General features: G+C 54.3%; 1 protein-coding gene and 1 long non-coding RNA gene across 6 annotated transcripts in view; one reads left to right on the forward strand and one right to left on the reverse strand.

Annotated features, from left to right (window-relative positions):
* The window catches only part of CRHR2 (corticotropin releasing hormone receptor 2), a 47,392-nt gene that overhangs the window by 16,903 nt on the left and 8,398 nt on the right, over positions 1–22,091 (forward strand). For 3 of the 5 annotated variants that reach the window (XM_072783597.1, XM_072783601.1, XM_072783599.1), the window contains 6 exons: positions 13,166–13,251; positions 15,117–15,226; positions 15,593–15,710; positions 17,495–17,648; positions 18,154–18,214; positions 19,749–19,821. In XM_072783597.1, the coding sequence (XP_072639698.1) occupies positions 13,166–13,251; positions 15,117–15,226; positions 15,593–15,710; positions 17,495–17,648; positions 18,154–18,214; positions 19,749–19,821 (602 nt within the window). The remainder of the gene's footprint in view (positions 1–13,165; positions 13,252–15,116; positions 15,227–15,592; positions 15,711–17,494; positions 17,649–18,153; positions 18,215–19,748; positions 19,822–22,091) is intronic. The other 2 variants (XM_072783598.1, XM_072783600.1) reach the window with 1 other exon arrangement.
* Positions 842–7,004, reverse strand: LOC140608738 (uncharacterized). Its single transcript, XR_012010714.1, has 3 exons — positions 6,280–7,004; positions 5,142–5,234; positions 842–2,687 (listed from the first exon to the last, which is right to left on the reverse strand). It is a non-coding gene; the product is annotated as an uncharacterized lncRNA (long non-coding RNA).

The raw sequence follows: 22,091 nt of genomic DNA on the forward strand, positions 1-22,091 counted from the left end.
TAAGTCTACAGGAGGCAGTATGCACTGGCCCACCTTGACCGGCCACTCACATCTCTAGCCCCACCCCACCAGCAGAGAGAGGTCCTCCCGAGACCCTCAGGCCGGTGGGGGCTGCTTATCTGAGGCCCCTCTTCCTGGAATCATCATAGCAACCTCTCTCGGCAGGTCTGTGTCTGAAGAGCAGCACAGCTCTCCCATCACGCGCGCGCGCGCACACACACACACACACACCTGTCCAAACTCTCAGAGCTGAGGCTTTCATTAAAAGTGATGGTTAGAGAGCAAAATAGCTGTGCCTGCATCTGATGCTAAGCAGCACTCCCTTGTCTGCATCAGTGGAGGACTCCTGTGAGCCCGGGGAAGAGCCCTGCTCTGAGGAGTCCAGCAGCAGAGGTGCTCCTATTGAAGTGGGTGGTAGAGGTAGGAGAGCGGCTGAGGAAGATTTCTGCATTATCTGAGGATGTGCTTAGATTAAAACAGATCTCTCTGGGAGGAAGTGAGGTCCCTGATCCAGGACGTGGAAAAGCAGAAGGAATGGTTTCCATGCTCCTTTCCAGGCCTGAGATTACAAAACTTCACTTTTAGGGTCCCGTGAGCTGGATCACAAGATTATAGGATCTCTGGTTCAGACTGGGCCTGGGGACAAAGGGCCAAGTGAGGTGATGAGGCATCTCAACCCCATAGCCGTGGACCTAAGGGAACTCTGCTCTGGTTCCTACCTCAGCCTCCTGTTCTCCCCACCAACCTGGAGCTCCCCGAAGGCAGGGCCTGGGTCTCTTCTTCAGAGCAGAGCACAGTGTTTCTTTAATCAGTTTATTAATCAGCTACTATGTGCCAGCCACCCCACTGTCATTGAGGCCCTCTGGCTCATGATTGCAAGAGACAAGAGAAGTACAGAGTGATGAATGCCCCGATGCAGGAGAGCAAGGGGGTTGTAGGCTGGGGGAAGGGGTCAGGCGAGACAGGGAAGACTTCCCAAAGGCGGTGCTGGAGCACATACCAAATCATGTCATATCAAGCGAGAGGCTGAGGTCAGGGCGCCACTGAGGTTGGCAAATATAGTGCCAATTAACTCCTGGTATCTAATGAGCAATTTTCTTCATTTAGACCAAAGTGCTGCCCACACTATAGCTGCTGGGGAACAGGAGCATGGGGTGCTGGGAGCACTGCCATTAGCCAGTGCGGCCAACTCAGGTGGGAAGAGCAGAGAAGCTAATGGCAGCGGAAATGTGGTGATTGTTCCCCCTGCCCTGCCTCCTCCTGGCCACTGCTTCCTCTCGCCCTGTTTGTCTTTTTGGTGGGAGCACGCAGAGAGGAAGACAGCTCCTCTGAGAAGCCTTGGGGAAAAGGAGCAAGGGTCTGGCTCCTCTTCCAGTTTTGCTCTGCTACAGCCAAACCCCCACTGAAGCCTCATTCTTTAGAGGGCCGCATTCCCGGGGCTAGATAGCCCAAGTCGTTAGGCCCGTGAACTTTCTTCCACTCAGCTGAGCACAGAGAATCTGCCACAAAGCTACCAAGCGTGGATCATAGTCCGGGTGCCAGCTGCCACGGAGAGAGCCTTGCACACGTGGTCCCACTCATCCCCACCTCCTGAGATATATACTGCTTTTATGCCCATATCACGGACAGGAAAACTGAGGCTCGGGAATCCACAGCCCTCACTCTTAATCACAGGGCAATACTGTCTCCAGAAGAGACTCTGCTTAGGGATAGTTTTTTTTAAAAAGATATTTTATATATTCATGAGAGACACACACACACTGAGGCAGAGACACAGGCAGAGGGAGAAGCAGGCTCCACGCAGGGAGCCCGACATAGGACTCCATCCCTGGTCCCCAGGATCACACCCTGGGCTGAAGGTGGCGCTAAACCGCTGAGCCACCGGGCTGCCCTTGGGGATAGTTTAAAGGGACAGAAGAAGGACTCGTGCCTCCACCCTGCAGGATGGAGGGCGGGGCTGAGCCCCCTGAGCTGGACTTCTGGGGACAGGTGGGATTTTAGGTGGGGACAGGTGAAAGTGTTAACAGGCATATGGGAGAAGATGGAATCGTGCTTTGTGGCTCGGGACTGGTGAATGTTGCAGGGCACGTAGGAGGAGAAAGAAACAGATGAGAGCACACGGGTGGATGTTGGTCAGATGGAGCAGGGCATTGCCGAGGACCTCGCCTCCGTGCGGGAGGGAGCCTGGGGCAGAGGGGTTCAGCTTTGGGGCGCAGGGCCTCTACAGACAGGAGGAGGGGTTAGGAGGCTACTGCTCCTGACCCAAGGCAAATGGAGATGGGGGGCGGGGGAGAGGGGGGGGGCCAAGGAGGGGACAGATGCAGGAGACCTTGGGTACATGGAATGCACAGGACTGGGATGGGATGGGGACACGGGAGGAGTCCGGGATGACACCTGGAAAATGCTGAGCATAGGTGGGGATATGTCGTCCCTAGGGAAATGAAAGGGACGTCTGAGGGCAGATGTCCATCCAGCACGCAGTTGGCTGCAAGGGGAAAGCCCCGGAGCGCCTCCTGCTAGGGGCAAGGCATTCTTCGGTGCCGTGCGTGGTCAGCTAGCTGCCGCAGGGGGCAGGTTTGGAGGCCTTCAGAGCCTTGATAAGTTCCATCCACCAATAGAGACTATTTCCAGATGCAGGACAGGCAAGGGAAGGGTTGGGACTTGTCCATGACCACACACGCTCGTCCCTGCAAAACCACGATCAATGTCAGTGTGTCCAAGTTCCCTCCAGGCTCTCCCCACCACCCACGCTTCTCTGGCCCAGGCTCCCTGTGTCTGTGCTGTCCTTTGACCTGCATTAACGCATTGATCAGCGCGCTGACCGTTTAATGGAGACGTGGTATTTGTCCTCCTATTGCACGTGGGGAAATGGAGGCACAGAGAAAAATTGACTTTCTGAAAGTCACACAGCTTGTGACAGAGTAGGGATTCTGACTCTCAGAAAGCAAGTGTGCTGGCTTCAACAGAGAAGGGGTTAGCTGCAAGGATATCAAGGAGTTGTGGAATCACTAAGAGGGCTGGAGAACTGGGTCTGGGGCCCCCAGCCAAGGGCTCAGGGCAGAGCTGGCCCAGTGAGGGGACCTCAGTCCCCCTGAGTCAGACCTGGCTAATGGATGGGCCACAGTCCTGCTGCCCACACCGCCCAGGGTGCCGGAGCTTTCTTGCAGTGGCTGCCAGGAGGCTTTCTGCCTGTCTCCACTTTAGGGACCGCCCCCCCCCCAGCTCACTCAGGCCCCTAGTGGGGGCAAGTGCATCTGACAGGGTGGGAAAATGTGGGGGGCTCTAGGTCACACACTCTGGGTGGGGACCTGGAAGCTGAGGACTTGGCAGTTCCGGGACAGGAGGGGGCATCTGCCTCCCCCCAGGTTTCTCTGAGCCCATAGAGGATGCAGGTGCAAATTCTGGGCCACTCCAAAACTATCATAATGAAAAAAAAAAAAAAAACTATCATAATGTCTGGAGCAAGTCTGATCCCCTTCCTGAGCCTCAGTCTCCCCGTCTGCAAGGAGAAGGGAAATGGATGAATCCAGAGTAGGCAATATACTCCATTTCCTCCCGCCTCCCACTCCCCTGTGCAGGCTCTGAGCCCATGTCTGCGTGTGCCTGTCTGTGCGTCCCCGTGTCTGTCTCTGTCTGTCTCTCTGTATGGCTCCCTCCTTGTCTTTGGATGTATTTTCTGTTTCCTTCTACGTGTCTGTCTCTGTCCAGCTTCTCTCTTGTTTTCTATCTGCGGCTCTCTCCCTCCTGCCCTCCCTCATTCCTCTTCTCCAGCTGTCTTCCTCCCTCCATTTCTCCCTTCCCCCTCTCCCTCCCCTCCCCTCCCTCCTCCCTCAATCCTTCCGTCTCTCCCTCCTCCCATCCCTCATTTGATCCCGCCTGCCCCAGCACCTCCTCCTGCCAGGCACCTCCTCCCACCCACTCCTGCAGCCCTCCTGGCTGCAAGGGGAAGTCCTGCTCCCTCCTGGACATGGCTCATTTTCCTCCTGCGGAATTACTAAGCCCAGCGCAGTTCAGCCTCAGTCTCTGGCTCTCAGGCTCCCCCCTCCCCATATCCTGTTGGCAACTACTGGGCTCATGTGTACTGAGGCATCTGCCGGGACCAGGGGAAAAAAAGACACCCCACCTGACCTAACCCCTTGGAGAGGTCTGGGGGTGCCTACTTCTCAGAACCCCACTTTAGAAACATGCTGAAGCACTGTCTGTGTTGGAAACACAAACTGAGGGGTCCCCAGCCAGAGGTATCTTCCCATGGGGTCTGTCTGTGCAGAAATCCCCTCTTCAGCACTGAGGGGACCTGGTAATAGGAAGGGCTGAGCCCTCCCTTCAGAGAACCCCAGGCTACTTCAAGACCAGACTCACCCAAACCAACAGTCAGGGATTGGAAAGAGGGGCTTGGTGGGCACTGGGACATTCCTGGAAAGCTTCCTGGGGGGAGGTGGGAGTGATTCTTGAAGGTCTTGAAGCGGTAGAGTCATATTTGTGTGGTATGAGGGCATGAGCCTCAGGGAGGGTTCCAAATAGAGCCTCCCCTCTGGGCTGAGGAAGTAGAAGCTGGGAATGTAGAAACTCAGGTCTACATTCTCAGTCCCCAGTGAGACCCGTTGGTATTCTGAGACCTTGCCCTGAGGCCCAGGGGCAAGGAGTTAATAACCCTGTGTCAGGGTGGTTTTGGTGCTGGGAGAGAGAGAAAGTGGGCCGTGCCTGGCCGTCACTCAGGGTTTGGCTACGAGGAGGAGGAGGGAAGAGAGAGTAGAGTGGATACTCCTCTGGCCATCTGCATGCTCCAGAGCTCCCCAGCTGCAGGGCTTTCTGTTGGAGTCCAGCCCTCCCCTCCCCTCTGCTCCCCTGCTGCTTAGGGGTGGAGGATGACTGGCCCAGAAAGGAAAAAATACTTGCCCAGGGTCCCTCAGAAAGCCAGAGCACAGAATGGCCTCTGCTGGCTGAGAGCTCTTGGCCCTTGCTCTAGGATTTCTCCGCCTCTGCAGGGATAGGCCTAGGCGGCCGAGAGGCATGATGGTCCACCTGCCTGAGGAGGACCCTTCATCTCAGAGAGGACCAGAGGTGCAACCACTCCTGATCCCCCTCCCTCTCTTACAGGAAACCTCCAGCTGCTTACTGGTCTGTTTCCTGCCCAGGCTTACCTCTTATTGGGTTGGTGAGAGGATTGCCCTCTTCTTACTGGAAACAAGCTCTTCAAACATGCGGAACACCTGAGCCGTCCCAGGGCTTCTGTTCTAGAGGGAAAGAGAGAAAGACACTTTTTTTTTTAAGATTTTATTTACTTAGTGCACTAATGGGCAGAAGGCAGAGGGAGAGAGAGAATCCCAAGCAAGCTCACGCCCAGAGTAGAGCCCAACGCAGGGCTCGATCTCACAACCCTGAGATCAATCATGACCTGAGCTGAAATCAAGAGTCGAATGCTTAACCACCTGAGCCACCCAGGTGCCGAGAGAGAGAGAGAGAGAGAGAGAGAGAGAGAGACAGAGACAGAGACAGAGAGACAAAGAGACTCTTGAAAAGAGCTCTCTGATAATTGCTCTTAAGTGAAATAGCACAGTCAAGATTATAAGACACATGGGAGTAGGTTGATTCCAAGAGGAGGGAAAGTAAGCTGGGAAGACTTCCCAGAGGAAGTGTTGTTGTATAGGGCCTTATAAAATTGGACCAGTGAGCGATCGCTGGGTGGCGCAGCGGTTTAGTGCCTGCCTTTGGCCCAGGGCGCGATCCTGGAGATCCGGGATCGAATCCCACGTCGGGCTCTCGGAGCGTGGAGCCTGCTTCTCCCTCTGCCTGTGTCTCTGCCTCTCTCTCTCTCTCGCTCTCTCACTGTGTGCCTATCATAAATAAATTTTTAAAAAAATTGGACCAGTGATGTGCCCACTGGAGGGTAGAGGGAGTGGAGGCATGAAGGCTTTGAATGCCAGTCCAGGGCATGGGCCGCAATTCTGCTGGTGTTAGCGCTCCCAGCCGCTTATCCATAGCCCCGTGGTGCAGGAACAGATATTCTGGTGCAACGCTGCTTGATTTTCAGGATGGGCCTTTGAAATCTAAATCCAGGCTGGCTGAGAACTCTAACCTTCCCCTCCCCCTCTTCTCCCTCCTAGCTCAGTATAGTTAGAGCTGCAGCACTCTTTCCTGCCCTCCCCACCCCCAAGCAACCACCTGCGGAGTCTGGAACCCCACAGCAAAGCCCCACCCCCAGTGACTCTCAGGGACCATCCCCAAAGGCCCATCGAAACCAGGTGCTCCAGAGTCTGGTGGGGAGCTCCTGTCACACACCTGCAGGGGTGCAGGTTGGGGTGAGGGAGAGCAAGAGGAGCCCTGGTCCCTGGATCTAAGTCCTGGCTGTGCCCTGAGTCACTGAGTGATGGGAGAGGTCCCCCTCATCCAAGTCCCAGTGCTCTCATCTGTGTGAGGGGGACAGAAAATATGGTGTCCCCATGAGGTGCTGTGAGGCCTCGTGAGGTTCCTGTGGACAGCTGGAGTGTTGTCAGCAGGGGGAGTAAAGAATAAGGCCCAGAATAAGGATGATGATGATGATGAGATGATGATGATGATGTCTTTGAGGGTCCTGGTCATGCCAAGGATGGTTGGCCTCTTTCTGGGCGGTGTGCCCTCTGTCATCTCTGAGCCACTGCAAGTCTGTGGCCCTTGGATGGTAGTGTGGGAGGGAGCAGTCTGTCTACACCCGGAGGGTCTGATCCCCAAAGGCCTCTGGAGCGAGGTAAAGAGAACATCTGCCAGCCAAAGATGTCTTCACCCCACATTACTTCACAGCAACTATGGTTGAAAGCCTGTTCTAATTCTGGCCAGGCCACTGACTGCTTATGTCACTGTTGGGCAGGCCTTTCTCTTCTTTGGGGCAGGTGGGGGGTGAGCTTGATGAGTCTCGTGGTCTCCCAACCCTGACGTTCCTCCACTCCACAGCAGTCTATGGCTCAGGGGTCCCCCATTTGTTCGCCTTCTCCTGTTTCCCTGTGCTGGCCACAGACCGGCGTCATGGCGACAAGCCCATTGAGCGTTGCTAGGGATGACTGGAAGGAGGAAGCCCCGCACAATAGAAGCTGGAGGTGGGGGGTGGTAGGCACCTCCTCCCACTTGCGCCAACCCTGGGGAGGGCCGTGATCTCACACTGTGAGTGGATTCCAGTCACACCTCTTCCTTGTTTCCTGGGCCCAGTATGGGCTAAATTAAACTGCTCTGTACCTCCTTGACTCAGTTTCCCCAGTGTCTACTGTAAGTATAGACATTTACCCCTGCCATGCCTCCTTGAGGATGATGGGAAGGCATCATGAGTGAAAAGTCCTTTGGAAATCAAGAACTGAGGGTTTTTGGAGGCCCCAGTGGACAGTTGGGGCCCCAAGAGCAGTGTCCACACAGCACTGAAGAAATGGTTAGGAGTTCCCTGTCTCTCATCCCAGATGTCATAAGCAGCTGGCTCTGGGAGGCCCTTCCCAACCTGATGTTTGTGTTGATGCTGGCAGATTTCCCATCTCTCAGCCCAGCATTCCTTCTAGGTCAAGGTGGTTCGAAGCTTGGAGGAGCATCACCAGCTGCCACCCCCACCACCAATGGGCTGGGATGGGACGAAGACAGGAAATGTTCCAGCTGGGCCCCGGAGCAGGCCAGCCCTAGTTAGCTGCAGCAGCATCTGAGCAATGCAGGAGTTTTAGCTCAGGGACAAGCACCTTGTTTGGGAAGCTCAGGGGAATGATGCTATTGGCACCATGACTGTGCCACGCTTCCCCAAGTGGTATCTTCACTGGAGGCAAAAAGCAATTCATCAGGCCCTACAGCATTCATGGCCTTGTCCAGGCAGGCGAGATTTTTTTTCCATAAAAGATAAGAAAGATGACCCAAGACGAAGGGCAAAGGTTTCCCAGCAAGGCCTCAAGCCAGACAGGAAGGACATGGCTGTATCTGGAGTAGCCCAGCTCCCAGGACAGGTTGGTGAGGGGACGGAGAGTGGGAGACCTGGCCCCTCAGGCATTTTCTGTCCTGGGGATCTGGACGTGAAGTGGCCAAGACACTGCGGAAGTGGCACAAGGTGTTGGGTCTTCTGGAACAGACTGTGGCCGGGTGACCCCCGACATGTCACAGTCCTTTTTGGGCCCCTGTGGACCAAATGAGGGAGAAGCTGCCTCGCCCTCTTAAATTCCCAAGAGGATGCCTGCTGATTCAGTTTCCAGCTTGCTTTCCTGGGAACAGTCAAGGCTTTCTTGCCTGGAATCTGTAGGATGCTTGCCCGCAGGTTTACTGTTTCATACTGACACCCCTACTTCATGTGGGGTTGTACTTACCGTGGCAGCCTCCCCGTGGCCTTTGTAGGAGACCCTGGGTGCCTCCTGCCTGTGTGACTGTTGTGCATTTGCTGTGCAGCTTGGCAGAGCCTGGGTGCCCCAGGTGGCAGACTGCCTTCTTGGCCCACTCTGTGCCTCTCTCCTCACTCAGAGTTCCCTAGTCGCGCAGCCAACAGCACCACCTTAGTCCGTCCTGAGCCCCTTGTCTGCTCCCCTCTGTGTAGCTCTCAGGGAAGGGCCAGAGGATAAGGCGACCTAAGCCTCCCACCCTCCCAAGGGTGGACTAGGAGCAGTGAGCAGTGGAACCCTCAGGGAACTGGAGCAGCCTTGGAAACATCCAGAGGAGCTGGGCCTTGAAAGAGGGTCACAAATTAGTGTGATCTTCTTGGGCTGGGTGCAGGGCCCTGGGCTGAATGCAGGGTGGGAAGGCGGTGTTTCAGGAGCTCTCCAAGGTGCCGGCAGGTGCACGCCCCGTGGGGAGCAGGGAGCCCTATCCTTCTGTCCGCAGTGCTGAAAGGTCCTGTCCCCCGCAGTGACCTCATTCCTTCAGTAAATATTGCTTCTGGTACCTTCCCACCTCCCTGCCAGCCAGCACCTCTTGCCCTAACTTCATGTCATTCCCCCCACCCCACCCCAGATATCCAGTGACCATTCTGCTGCCCCTCCACCAGTCCCACTCACTCCCCATGCCCGACCTGGGTCTTACACTCTCCCCCGTAACGTCCATCCAAAAATGGTCCCTCCTGGTCCCTGTCTCCCAAGCCTTGTCAGTTCGACTATCAGAGAAAGAAGTGCCAACCCAGGGAGCACTTGGAAGTGATATAGGGATGTTTGGAGTTGTCACATGGAAGATTGAAAAGTCCTACACAGCAGCTACTTGACCTACGTGAGATGCCGATCACATCTTTGCAAAAGGATGTACATTACTCTTACTGAGAGGAGAAACTGAGGCCAAGAGAGAAGAGACTTCGCTAAGGTCACTTAGCCAGCCAGCCAGCCAGAGACAAGATTACAGCCAGAATATCAGTCCCCATCTTCTCCCAACCAGGCTTCTGAACCACTTAGGTGACTGCCTGAACCAGGAACTCCTATCAAGAAGGGGCATCCGAAAGAGGGAAAGACCATTGTAATGCGGACTTTGGACAGGACAGGGCCACTTTGGGGGAAGAGACCTGGCATGCTGCTGGGAAGAGGGACCAGGATTCCTAGGCCACAGAGCCCTGGAAGAAAGGATCCTGCTTGCATCATCCTGCCATCGTCATCCAGACCCTAATGCCCCCAGCAGGCCACACCGCACACCGTAGGCATCGATCTTCGGCAGGGGCACTTGTGTTGCTGTGGTAACAGGCACTCCCTTCACTGCATCCAGCCCTGCGATTCTGGTCTAGCCACCTGCCCTCAGACTTTCCCAGATGGGGGGGACTCCTCTGTCTTACTCTCTCCTGTCCAAAGCTGTGCTTGAGGGCACAGTGTCCTCATTAGCCAGCTCCCCCGAAGAGCTGGGCACATCTGTCTTCCAGTCCTCTGGTACCTACAGTTCTATAGCCAGAAACTCATCTCCAGGCACGACTGGGCCCCCAGAGGGAAGCCCCTTCCACCACCCATCCCACATCTCAGACCCTGCTTTCCAAGGTTTTGGCACATCTGAGTTGGTTTGATGCAGCCCATGAGTACCTGATGGCTAATTCCTAGGGAGGATTCAGAGACTCCCATATGGTCTCTGCCTATCTGTCTGTCCCCAGGAAGCTTAAATTCAGTAGCAAAGGGAAAAAAAAGAAAAAAAAAAAAAAAGATCAGGCCCCAAAAGATGGAACCCATAGTGAGTTAAGGCAAATGCTCTAAAATTGATTTTTGGTTTTCAGACTATGGGTCATAGCACAATAGTGGATTGCGAGGTCGGTTTAGTGAGTCATGACCAGCATTTATATATAAAATAAATAGAATTCATTAGAATAGAATAGGAAGAAAAATAACATAGCTGTGGTCAAGATAAGATTTGCTTTGTGACACTGGCCTCATTAATGTAGGGCGTGTGTGGGGTGGAGGTAGGGGGGGTTTGGGGGGGGTGTACTGGATTGTGACACCAAATGGATGTGTTGGTGTGGTTCAAGGACAGTAGAATGTGAAGGCCCATGTTTCAAGAGATGGCAAGACCTAGAGGAGGCATTTAGAGGAAAAAAAGAAGAGATTGCTTAAATGCCTAGGGTGCTGGGGAAGCCTTCCGGAGATGGCACTTGAGTTATGAGCTGTGGTTTAGAAGATAGGTAAGAGTTTGTCAGGAGCCATGGGTGAGAGCGAGGAGGGTGCTTCAAGGGGTGGTTCAGCACAGAGCCAGCTCTGAGCCAGGCCTGCTAGGGTCAATATCAAGTGCCGTGTGGAGTGATGGCAGGAGGCGGCTGGATTCCAGAAAAAGAAAGCCAGGAGACAGAATTCATATAATTTGGCACCCCCGAGGGCATTGACCTGAGGGACTAGAAAGGTCTCAGATTTGCAGCTTCTCTGTCCTGACTCCCTCCCATCCCCAAGCCCACTCCATGGTTGGTAGCATCACGGGAGATCATGCTTGGGAAAGTATTCGTGTCCTTGGGTAGCCCCGCACTGATCAGTGAGACCAGACTCATACACCTGAACAACTTAGGTCAGGTTATGAGCAAGGGATGAAGTGTGAGGCTTAGGCTAGCAGGGCTCCGGGGTGGGCTGAGGGAGTCATGAGAGAGAAATCTGTGAGATGGGAGCAATCAAAGAGGCCTTCCTGAAGGAAGGGGCTTAGCAATGAACTTCAGGAAAGCTGGATAACATCTATGAACACGTCCCTAGAAGGTAAATGTCCTGCCCTTTGAACCAGTCGGGATCAGGGGTCCAACTGGACCCTAAACCCCTATCAGTGATCCATTGTTCATTTTATAAAAGGTCCAGCCCTCCCAAAGTCCCTTTACGTGGGTCCTTTCGACTCACCCTGCACTCTGTCGTTTATCTCAGTAAATCACTAACCCTAAGCATCAAATTCTCCTAGCACATAATCTTTCTGTAGTGACACTGAAATGCACTTAGGTGACCTTCTCCTTCTGAGGAAGGAGAACACCTGAGCGGATGTGGGTGCCGTGGTGAAGGGCAGGGAGCCGGTGTGCTCACGTCGGGGTCTGAATCGCTAGGGCTCCCACCAACCAGGGCCAGGGCGGCAGCAACACGCCGGTTGACAACCCGGGATTTGAAAAATCGAGGAGCTCGGAGCACCAAATTAAAAAACAATTAAGCTAATAGAATCTCCCCCCCTTGTTTCTGCTCCTCAGCAAGTGCTCCCTTAATCCCATTGCTTTGAACTCACTGTCAGCGCAACAGAAGTGGGTTGTTTTTTTTTTTTTTTTTTTTTTAAGTAACTTAATTATTTCAGAACACAACTGTTTCCAAAAGCAATCTAAGGCTCCCCCTCCAGCTCTGTGACTTTGTGCTCCGGGAGCTCTTTATTTTTATTAGCTTTGTATTATTATACATCTAACATCAACCAGAAGGAAAACCCACCAACAACCGCCCATTAGCCCAAAAGCCCAGTACCAATCACCCCCAAATCACGGATCTTTCAGAATTTGTAGTGAACTGGGGCAGGTCACCTAATGCGCTAATGGCACAAATCAGAGGCTGGCAAAGGCTCTGGAATTCTCAGGTGAGAAGGGTTCCTCCTGGCGAGAGCCTTGAGGGTGGGCCACCTGGAGGTGGTGGCCTAGGACCCTGGACTGACAGACAAGCTGGGATTTCAGGAAAGGTAAGCATGAGCCTTCTGTGACCCTCCTGCCTGCCCTGCCCAGGGGACCTGCGCTCCTGCATGTCCCACGTGGGTGCTCTGAAGCGTCTCGGCGCATACCCTGCTCCCATCAGACACCGAGAGACACCACACAGGCCCTCCCGGGCCGCCACAGCTCGAGGTTGGCACACACCCCGTTTCCCCGAGTGTCCCTCCTTCCTGTGTGCCACTGCTCAGGGGCCAGGGCTTACAACGCGCAGCCAGAAGCCAGACCTTCGGGATTTGCATCCTGCCTCTACTTCTTCTCACCTGTGTATCTTTTGACCAGTAGGTTAATCTCTTTGTGCCTCAGTTTCCCCTTCTGGAAAATGGGTGACTGTTAATCATGAGGTTGCTGGAGGGATGGAATGGACGAGCGTACCTAAAGGGTTTGAAAGTCTGGTCTGGTAAACACCCACTCTGAATGGTATAGCTGTTGTTAAAACAGAAGTGTTAATGCTGGTGGGGAAAAGTATGGATCGCATCGGTATAAAATGAGAGAAGAATGGAAATTATTCAGAGCGCCGAAGGCAGCAGATCTTCAGCCACAACCCAGGGCTCCAAGGCAGGTTCAGTTTCGAACAAAATTAAAGAAAGTACACAAATTGCTCATCAAAGATTGTATCCAAAATGGGTTTTATCATGCCTTTGAGCTACCATGTGCGGTAAGCCTTTTGCACTATTTTTTTTCTTTAAATATTTTATTTATTTATTCATGAGAGACAGAGAGAGAGAGAGAGAGAGGCAGAGGGAGAAGCAGGCTCCATGCAGGGAACCTGATGTGGGACTTGATCCCTGGTCTCCAGGATCACACCTTGGGCTGAAGGTGGCGTAAACCGCTGAGCCACCCCCAGGCTGCCCCATAATTTTCAAGTAAATGTCTTTCACATGAACTTTTATTTTTTTTTTTTTTGTTTTTTTTCTTTCTTTTTTTTTTTTTTTTTCACATGAACTTTTAAATGTGTGTTGTGTTTCCTGGCCCAGAGAGGCTGAGAAGTATGAACCTTGTCCTGTGGGCACCAGGGAGCCAGAGAGTGATCTGGAGGAGGGGAGTGACCTGCCTCATGGTGCTTGGCCTCTTTTGTAGGGAATGCCTACCGGGAGTGCTTGGAGAATGGGACGTGGGCTTCACGGATCAACTACTCACAGTGTGAGCCCATTTTGGACGATAAGGTGAGTGGCCCCACCTGCCCCAGCTGTGGTCCTTGTACAGGTATCAGGCCTCAGGTCGAGCACAGAGGATCCCAAGAGTGACAGAACCAGGCCTCGTGCAACCCAACCACACCTTTTTGCACTGCTTCCCCTGCCTCCGTGTCCTGTCCTCTGCTCAGTGACACCACAGTAGAGAAGGGGGACTCACCTTTGGGAGAGCTCTGGCTAACAGAGGACACAGCCAAGATGGCATGTGACACAAGAAGGGGAAGACGGTATGACCGGTGTCCCAACATCGAACGGGCAGTGTGACTTCCTTCCTCCCCTGGGCCTCAGCTGCTCCATTGAGCTTTCTGATTCTATGAGTCCACATGGAAACAAGCACAGCCTCCAGAAGGGTGGGCCCCGTGGGCATCTGGGTCCTGCTCGGACCTCAGCAGCACCCTTGCTCTGGAACTGGGCCCCACGCTGCCTGCAGTGCCAGCCTCCTCCCCGCTTTTAAAAATTTATTAAAGATTTTATTTATTCATGAGAGATGCAGAGAGAGAGGCAGAGACCCAAGCAGAGGGAGAAGCAGGCTCCTCACAGGTCTCCCGATGTGGGACTCGATCCCGGGACTCCAGGATCACTCCCTGAGCTGAAGGCAGGCGCTCAACCACTGAGCCACCCAGGCATCCCCAGCCTCCTGCCCCTTGAAGCTACACTTCATTCCTGACCCAAACTGCCATAGCCCACCTCTACCCTCCTCCCCATTCACCCATTACAGCCCCCAGTGAGGCTGCGACTTTCCCCCAGAAAGTCCAAGTTCAGAGGAAAAACGTGTAGCTACCCTGAGAAGGCGATGCTACAAAATGTGAGCCAGAGGGGGTCTGCAGTGGGGCCACAGCAGTGGCCAGTGGGATGGGCCATAAAGAAGGAGGCTCCCGCCAGACCGCTGCCCTCCCGTCTCCACCGACAGCCTCTCTGAGCAGTGGCAATCCGCAGTGGGCATGGGGTCGGGGGCAGCGTCGCGGAGATCACGAAAAGGAGACCAGCTTTTGTGTGGCGTTAATCTTGTTCTTAACTTCTCTACAGACATTGTGCCCCCTCGTTGCTCCCCGGGCACCCAGGGACCTCCCAGAGCTTGCTGCGTCTGCAGCAGGAGGGCAGGTTGGCTCCGTAATACAGATGTCAAAACTGAGGCCCAGAGATCTAAATCCACTTACCCTCAGTCACTCAGCCAGCGAGGGTCTGAGCGGAGATTAAACACAGGTGTGACAACTCCCCGTCCAGAATTAAAATGACAGTAGAATCTAGATAGCCACACCTCTGGCATATCCCAGAATGCGGTGTGTCCAAACCTGCCCCCAAATGGCATGTCAGGAGGCCTGAGTGCAGCCATTTAAATCTATCAAGAGAGATGGGGTGAGCACTGGGTATTATGCTATATGTTGGCAAATTGAACTCCAATTTAAAAAATGTAAAAAACAATAATAAAATATTTAACAATTAAAAAAAAGCAATATATCAAGAGGGATCTCTGGCTGGCTCAGGGGTTGAGCGTCTGATTTTGGCTCAGGGTGTGATCCCAGGGTCCCGGGATCGAGTCCCACAACGGGCTCCCTGCATGGAGCCTGCTTCTCCCTCTGCCTGTGTCTCTGCGCCTCTCTCTCTCTCTCTCTCTCTCTCTCTCTCTGTCTCTCATGAATAAATAAATAAAATCTTAAAAAAAAATCTATTAAGAGCTACCCATGGCCAACAGGAGTGAGCTCTAGGAGCCAGAACTGGTAATGACACTTGAAGCCACTTCTGCCTCCAGGGTCAGGCCGCTTAGGGTGGCCACAGCCCCACCCTCCATGTGCCTCATGCCTCCATCTACTTGTCTGCCTGCTTGTCTGTCTGTCCAGCAGAGGAAGTATGACCTGCACTACCGCATCGCCCTCGTTGTCAACTACCTGGGTCACTGCGTTTCAGTGGCTGCCCTTGTGGCCGCCTTCCTGCTTTTCCTGACCCTGCGGTGAGTCCACCCCACCCCCTGCTGCTCTTCCCTGGCCCTCTCCCCACAGCACCCCCTTCACCCCTCCCACACGTTCTTGCCTCCACTTGGGGGGGCCCTGAAGCCAACGGACAGAGGGGTCTGAGGAGGTGCCAGGGCACTGACCACTGGCAAGCATGCAGGATGCAAAGGGGGAGCTGGCTCTGAGAGAGCGCCCCAATGGCCACCCTAGGGGGAATGTGGCTCCTGCTGCAGCCCTGCCTTCACCGGAGGCTGAGTCTGTACCTGGCCTCAGGGGACTGGGTCCCAGCTGTTTCCTGACCCCAGGCAGGGCCCGTCTCAGCTAACTCCCGATCCTGGCTGACCCCTGACCTGGGCCTCCCACAGGAGTATCCGCTGTCTGCGGAACGTGATTCACTGGAATCTGATCACCACCTTTATCCTGCGAAATGTCATGTGGTTCCTGCTGCAGCTCATCGACCATGAAGTGCATGAGAGCAATGAGGTCACTGGGCCGAGGCTTGGGGCTGGGGGGCTCCGGGCTCTGGGGGCACCCACCTCTCTTGCCCAGTCCTCAGGTGTGGACCCGTGCCTGAGCTCACCTTTACCCCAATCATTGTCCGTCTGGGAAGGGCTGGGGGGCAGGGTACTGCTGGGCCTGGGTCTTGGGAGCTGCACAAACCTCAAACCAGATTGGTTTAGCCTGTCCCTCTCTCCTGGATCTTCTGAATCCAGGACTTCCCAAAGACCCCTTAGAGAAGAAGAGGCTGGAATTAAGCTCTGGTGAGCTTTATCTCGATTCCAAGGAGAGACTTATAAGGATTATTTTCCCCATTATATAGACGTGGAAACTGAGGCTCGGGGAGGTTATGTGACACTATAATGATCCCTCCACATCTAAGCCAGCAAGACCTTGAGCAGACCATCCCGCGTGTTAGCTACCCACCCTGGATTTGTGTCAGCTGCTGTTGTAGTGTGTCCAGTCACTATAAACCCCGAGACTAATGAGGCCAAGCACAGAGTCCTGTGGCACACCACTAGAGACCTCTCAATACATTTTTCTTTGATGGACCTGAGCAGAGACCCAGCCTGGTTTGACCCTTAACCTGGCCCCACATTGAGCCCCGCTACAACATTAACTGAGTTCAATCCCATTTGGGGTGGGTGCCCTGCAGCCCAGTATTAGCTTGAACTGATAAAATTGTCGCTTAACTTGGAGAAAAGGCAGGGTTGGGAGGAGGGGATCTTTAGCTTTCCACCTCAGTAGGACTTTCTGAGAAGAGGAGACAGACAATCAGGTGGGGCCCAAGACCAGGGATGGGACCACAGGGGAAGCCCCAGAGGCAGAGACCAGCACAGCGCAGGAGCATCTGACAGCCAGGGCTGGATGGAGGGGAGCTGCGCTGCCCACGGGGCAGAGAACTCCCATCATAGGGCTCCCTTGACCATGTTCCCATATCCCAACTTCAGCTCTGAGGGTACCCTGGGGACGAAGCCTGGGGAGAGATGGGCAGGTCGGATCTGTTGCACAGAGTTCTGGCTTTAATGCAGCCCTGGCCAGGCTTTGCACTGCCCGCACCCCCATCTCCCCTCTGCAGGGTACTTGGGACGGCAGCCCTGCTCCAAGGACAGGGACAAAGACAACTGGCAACAACGCTGATTCTCTTGGTGCCTGCCTCAGCCAGCCTTCATCTCCCATAACCGCCCATAAGACGGCATTACTAGTTTCTCCGTGTCCCATTGAAGCTCAGAAGGGTATAGTGACTTGGCCCAGGGTTGGTGAGGCTCCATCCAGAGCCAGCAGTGATCATCCTAAGCCCAGAATCTTCCAAAACTAGAGAATTTGGAGAATCACCTCTCTGGCTGCAGCTCACCTTCGTAAACCCTGTGCTATTATTTATATAACACTTTTTTTTTAATGACCTGCTACTCTTTTTCTACATGAAATGTCATATTTCATCCCTAAATGGAAACCTGGCTATGGGTTGAAGGTGACTCAAAAAGTGGACAACGAAAACACAACAGTGTTTTTCGGTTCTAGCCTCTGCCTGCAGAAAGCTCAGAGCCAGATTCCCTCTTTATTAAAAAAGGAGATTAGAAAGGGCTGGGACGAAGCCAAAGGAGGGACCAGTGCAGGCTGGCGCCTTACGTTCACCCCAGACAGTGAGAGAATTGGTGGTGGACGAGGCTTCCCGGAGGGAAGCGGGAGGGTATGTAACGCGTGTCCATGAAGCGACTCCTGGCCGTTGCCCGTGCCAGGCAGCCCCTGACCCCCACTGCCCCATGCAGGTCTGGTGCCGCTGCGTCACGGCCATCTTCAACTACTTCGTGGTGACCAACTTCTTCTGGATGTTCGTAGAGGGCTGCTACCTGCACACGGCCATTGTCATGACGTACTCCACTGAGCGCCTGCGCAAGTGGCTCTTCCTCTTCATCGGATGGTGTGAGGGTCCCTGGGGGCCGCGGGGCCTAGTGGGGAGGGGGCACTGCTGACAAGGTCACCTCCCTCCCATCTTGGATCCAAGGATAGGTGCACAGCCCTGCTTACCATCCCCAGGACAGTCTGAGGATGCAGCCGCTCCTTTCCATTGCTGGTGAGGAAGAAGCAAGTAGTCCCTGCAAAAGAACTTTTACAAGTAGCCCTCCTGTCCTTGCCTGGAAAGACCAATCCAAAGACCTTTGTCTCTGGCTTTGAAAGAGAAGCTGGCCAGCTCCGCTTCTCTATCAAACAATCTCAGGAAATCATGCTGTCCCCTCATCTGACCTACTCAGAGGGTATTTCCTAGGTCGCGGGGTGGAGGGGGGCGGGTAGGATCAGGTTGGGGCCATGGAGAGCCTGCAGTTGGGTGATTGGTCCCAGGCTCCTTGTGGTCCCCTCACCTATGTTCTATAAGAGGGCTCTCATCCGTCTGTCTGTCCACGAAAGCCTGTGTCTGTCCTCCTTTCAGGCATCCCCTGCCCCATCATCATTGCCTGGGCCATTGGCAAACTGTACTATGAAAATGAACAGTAAGTAGGACCGGCCGGCTATGGGGGTCAGAGGGATGTTGGGAAAGGTCAGCCAAGGGCTCCAGCCAAGCCATGGACCAGGAATTGAAGCCCTACCTGGACAGATTTACTTTCCCGTTGTCCCTATACTGGAAAAATATCCCTGGAACTCAGAGATCCTCGTGTGGTAGGTGTCAACTTTGTTGACCTGAGTTAGGAATCATGGTTCTTTTAAGTCCCTTTAAGTGCCTTTGGCCTTCTGTAAGGCCTTCTCCTAGGTTGGAGTGGCAGGTCAGGCAGCCCAAAATGGCTGGAGGCTTTCAGCCTAGAGCACCTCCAGGGCTGTGTCAACGAGCCTTTCATAGACCCCTGGGCCAGGGCAGCGGGCCCGTGTTTTATTCTGGCATCCCAGTCTCTGTCCCATCCTGGGACCCTCCCTGCACCAGAGATGTTGACATTAAGGCACACCCAGATGATAGCAATTCTGGCCATGGGGGCGAACCAAAGAGTAGCTGGGCAGTTGGGTGCCACTAGCTGAAGAAAGAGGGGACGAGAATATCAGTCTCTGGATACAAATCTCCAAGGGATCTCCAAGGCTGGAGAGAGAGTGGATGAGATTTGGGAGCAGGGACAGAACTGGGGTGGACTCTAAGAGTTTGGCATTGGGAAGACCTCCTAATGATAAAGACTACCCAAGAATAAGAAGGCTACTGTGAAAGGTAGTGAGCTTCCTGTCAAAGGGGGTGTTCAAGCAAAGACCAGAAACCCTAGCGCTGGGAGGTGCCAGGAGAGATTCCTGTCTAAGGCAGTGTGCACTGGATGACCTCTAAAGTTCTGGAGGACTCGGTCAGAATTTCGCAAAGTCTACGTGGCCCTTCCTGAGTTGTTGACAGAGCCAGACTGTCCTGGCCCCCACCCTTCCCCTGGTCTCTGAAGCTTCTATACCCACCAGCATCCCCAAGAGAATAACCAGCCTCTGGCAGCCTCAGGCTCCCTTCACTAGGTGAATGAGGCTCAGCTCAGAGAAAGGGTTCAGGGCTGGAGAAGGCTCCTGCTTCTACACCTGCTGCTTTGTGCAGCTGAGTGCCTGACAATGCAGGAACAGGTGGTACAGGGTGGTTGGGCCCTGGGCCAGCAAGGGGGGAGCCTGGCTCTCCCTTGATTCATGAGCCTCCTGCATGCCCAGTACCTGGGTGCAATAGTCTGGAATGGGGTAGGGGAGTGAGGAGGAAGGGGGAGGAGACCCAGGGCCTGCCGTGAGTCCATCTGGGGAGACCAGACCTCCATGTAGGGCAAAAGGCAGCCCACGGGGGAGTCAGGATGGAGTGGCAGGTCAGGCAGCCCAAAATGGCTGGAGGCTGCATTTCTGTGGGGACTCTGTGGGGGAGTCAGGATGGTCAGAGGGGCCTGGGCTGTCCACCCAGGCATTTGGGGAAGGCACAGCCCTAGAGATCAGGTCTGAGGGAGGGTCAAGCCGGAGAACCCTGGACCCAAGTCTCCTGGGGTGCCCAGACTGTGGCTCAGCAGGCCACTTACAGCCACCCCATCTTTGCAGGTGCTGGTTTGGCAAGGAGCCTGGCGACCTGGTGGACTACATTTACCAAGGCCCCATCATCCTCGTGCTCCTGGTAGGTCCTCAGTGGGGACTGGGATAGGACTAGGCAGCAGGAGGACAGAACAGGACCCACCCGGCAGAGATGCTGGGAAGAATGTGGCCCAGAGTGGTCCCCTTGCAACATTCTGGACACACCTTCCCCACTTCCTGGCACTACTGCCACCCGTCCCACTGTCCCTACTCTGCACCCCATGCCCTGGAGCAGCCCCCTCACCTCTGGCCTTTGGACCTTTCTCTGAGCAGAGAATGGGTCCGACAAGCAAATTTCTAGTGCCTCCCACATCTGATGTCCCCTTGCCAGGTGCTGAGACAGCCAGGCGAGGGCGCAGCTGATGGCAAGAGAAGGGTGTGTGGACTTCTGTCCGGCCCAGACCTACATCCCGCTTTGCCCCCAGTGACCCCCTCTGGGGCCTGGCCCACCGCCCCCAGCCTAGAGCAGGTGGTACCAGAATGAAGCGTAATGAGCAATTGTTCCTTGTCCAGCTCCCCGCCCTTTGCCAAATGTATTTGCGTTTAAGGTATAATTGCCATGGCGTCTTTAATCCACAACGAGCTTTAATTAAGGTAGAGTTTAAGTAGAGGCTGCATTCTGCAAAAATGAACCCATTATATATCATACATTTTAAAAAAGAGACATGCAAAAAAGCCCTGTAAGAAATTGGCATTTACGTAAGACTTATTTCAGGCTTGGTAATTTCAGGCTCCTGTATGCACCCGCTTCCTTAAAGGGCCACCCGCTCCTTGTGGTATACACAGGAGAGAGAGGGAGAGAGAGAGAGAGAGAGAGTGAGAGTGAGCGAGCACGCCATTCTCCTCTTGCACACAGCAGGTGCCTAATGGGGGTTCTGTGGTCTACCTTGGACACAATTACTGTTTATCTCTTTCATTTCCTGACTCCCCCTTTTAGTGCCTTTTTCTGGGATTCACTTGGTGTATATGGACTGGAGATGACCAGGGCGGGCTTTCTACCCACTGCCTGAAATTCCACATCAGAAACTCCCCCTCATTTCAGAGGCAGAAGCCTGTCCTTGTCAGCAGTCGGTGAAGGGCTGGGGGGTTCTGGGGTAGGGGGAGGTAGTGATCGTCCTTGGAATCCCAGCTGCAGTGAGTCACTCATCCCCACCCCCAGTGTGAACGGAAACCCCTTAAGACCCATCCCCTCCCAGCCAGCTGCTGAGAGCCCATCCTGCAGGGATAGGGCTTTTCATGAATCTGGGACCCGGCCAAGAAGGCCGGCCTGGGCGGGGCGGGGCGGGGCGCCCACCACCCCACAGTAGAAGGGAGGGAGCCGCTGGCTGCAAGGAAGTTGGGCAAAGTGAGGAAGTGAACAAGGGAGGCAGGAGCACTGGGTGTTATGCTATATGTTGGCAAATTGAACTCCAATAAAAAATAAATAAAAATAAATAAATTTAAAAATAAATTTAAAAAAAAAGAAAGGGAGGCAGGCATGGAGGGAGGGCTCCATGGGAGCCCCCACTCCCTGCCTGCTCCTCCCTGCCCCTTTCTCTGCTGCCACCCGTACCTCTCAGCCCAAGCGCCCTTTGCAGTCCCCTTTGGGCCCACACCCGGCTCTCCTACCTACCAGGCTTCCAGGTCCCCACCTGAGCCTGCCCAGAAGCTCCATCTTCAAAACTTCCAAATCTCACAGCATCAATGCCTCAAAATAGGAATTATGATCCCCATTTTACGGCTGAAGAAACTGAGAGAGATGAAACTACCTGCCCACGGTCACCGCTAATAGCTCGCTAGCGGAGCTGAGACGCAGGGGCAGGTCACCCACCACCGGCCTGTCCTCTCGGTCGGGCACCTACTCAGTACCCGCCACCCGGCCCCTCCCCGATGGTTCACAGCTGCATTTCTGCTGCTGGAAGACACGAACGAGCTTATTTCTGGGTTCCAGGAAGTGAATTGGCTGGCTCAGTTTGCAGGAGGCTGTTGTCACTGTGTTGTCATGGGAAAGGCATGTGGCACTTACTGGGTCCCGCTCTGGACCAGGCGTGGGGCTCTGTGCTCTCCACGAGTATTTAACCTGTGCTCACCTTCTGAGTCGGGCCCTTTGGTGTCCCTCGTGGACCAGCGAGGGAGCAGCTCAGGGAGGTTAATGAAGCGGCTTGCCCAAGGCCACACGAGTGCCAGTGGCCCAGCCGGAATTAGAGCCGTGTGACAAGAACTTGGTGCCAGGCGTTCATTGGCAAGGTGGTCCCCAGAAGCAGGGTGAGGGATGGGAGTGGAAGCCAGGGCCCCCGGGGAGGAAACCAAGGTGAGGTGATGAGCTGACTTCTG

This window comes from Canis lupus, chromosome 18 (assembly GCF_048164855.1).
Source record: "Canis lupus baileyi chromosome 18, mCanLup2.hap1, whole genome shotgun sequence".
Lineage (NCBI taxonomy): Eukaryota > Metazoa > Chordata > Mammalia > Carnivora > Canidae > Canis > Canis lupus.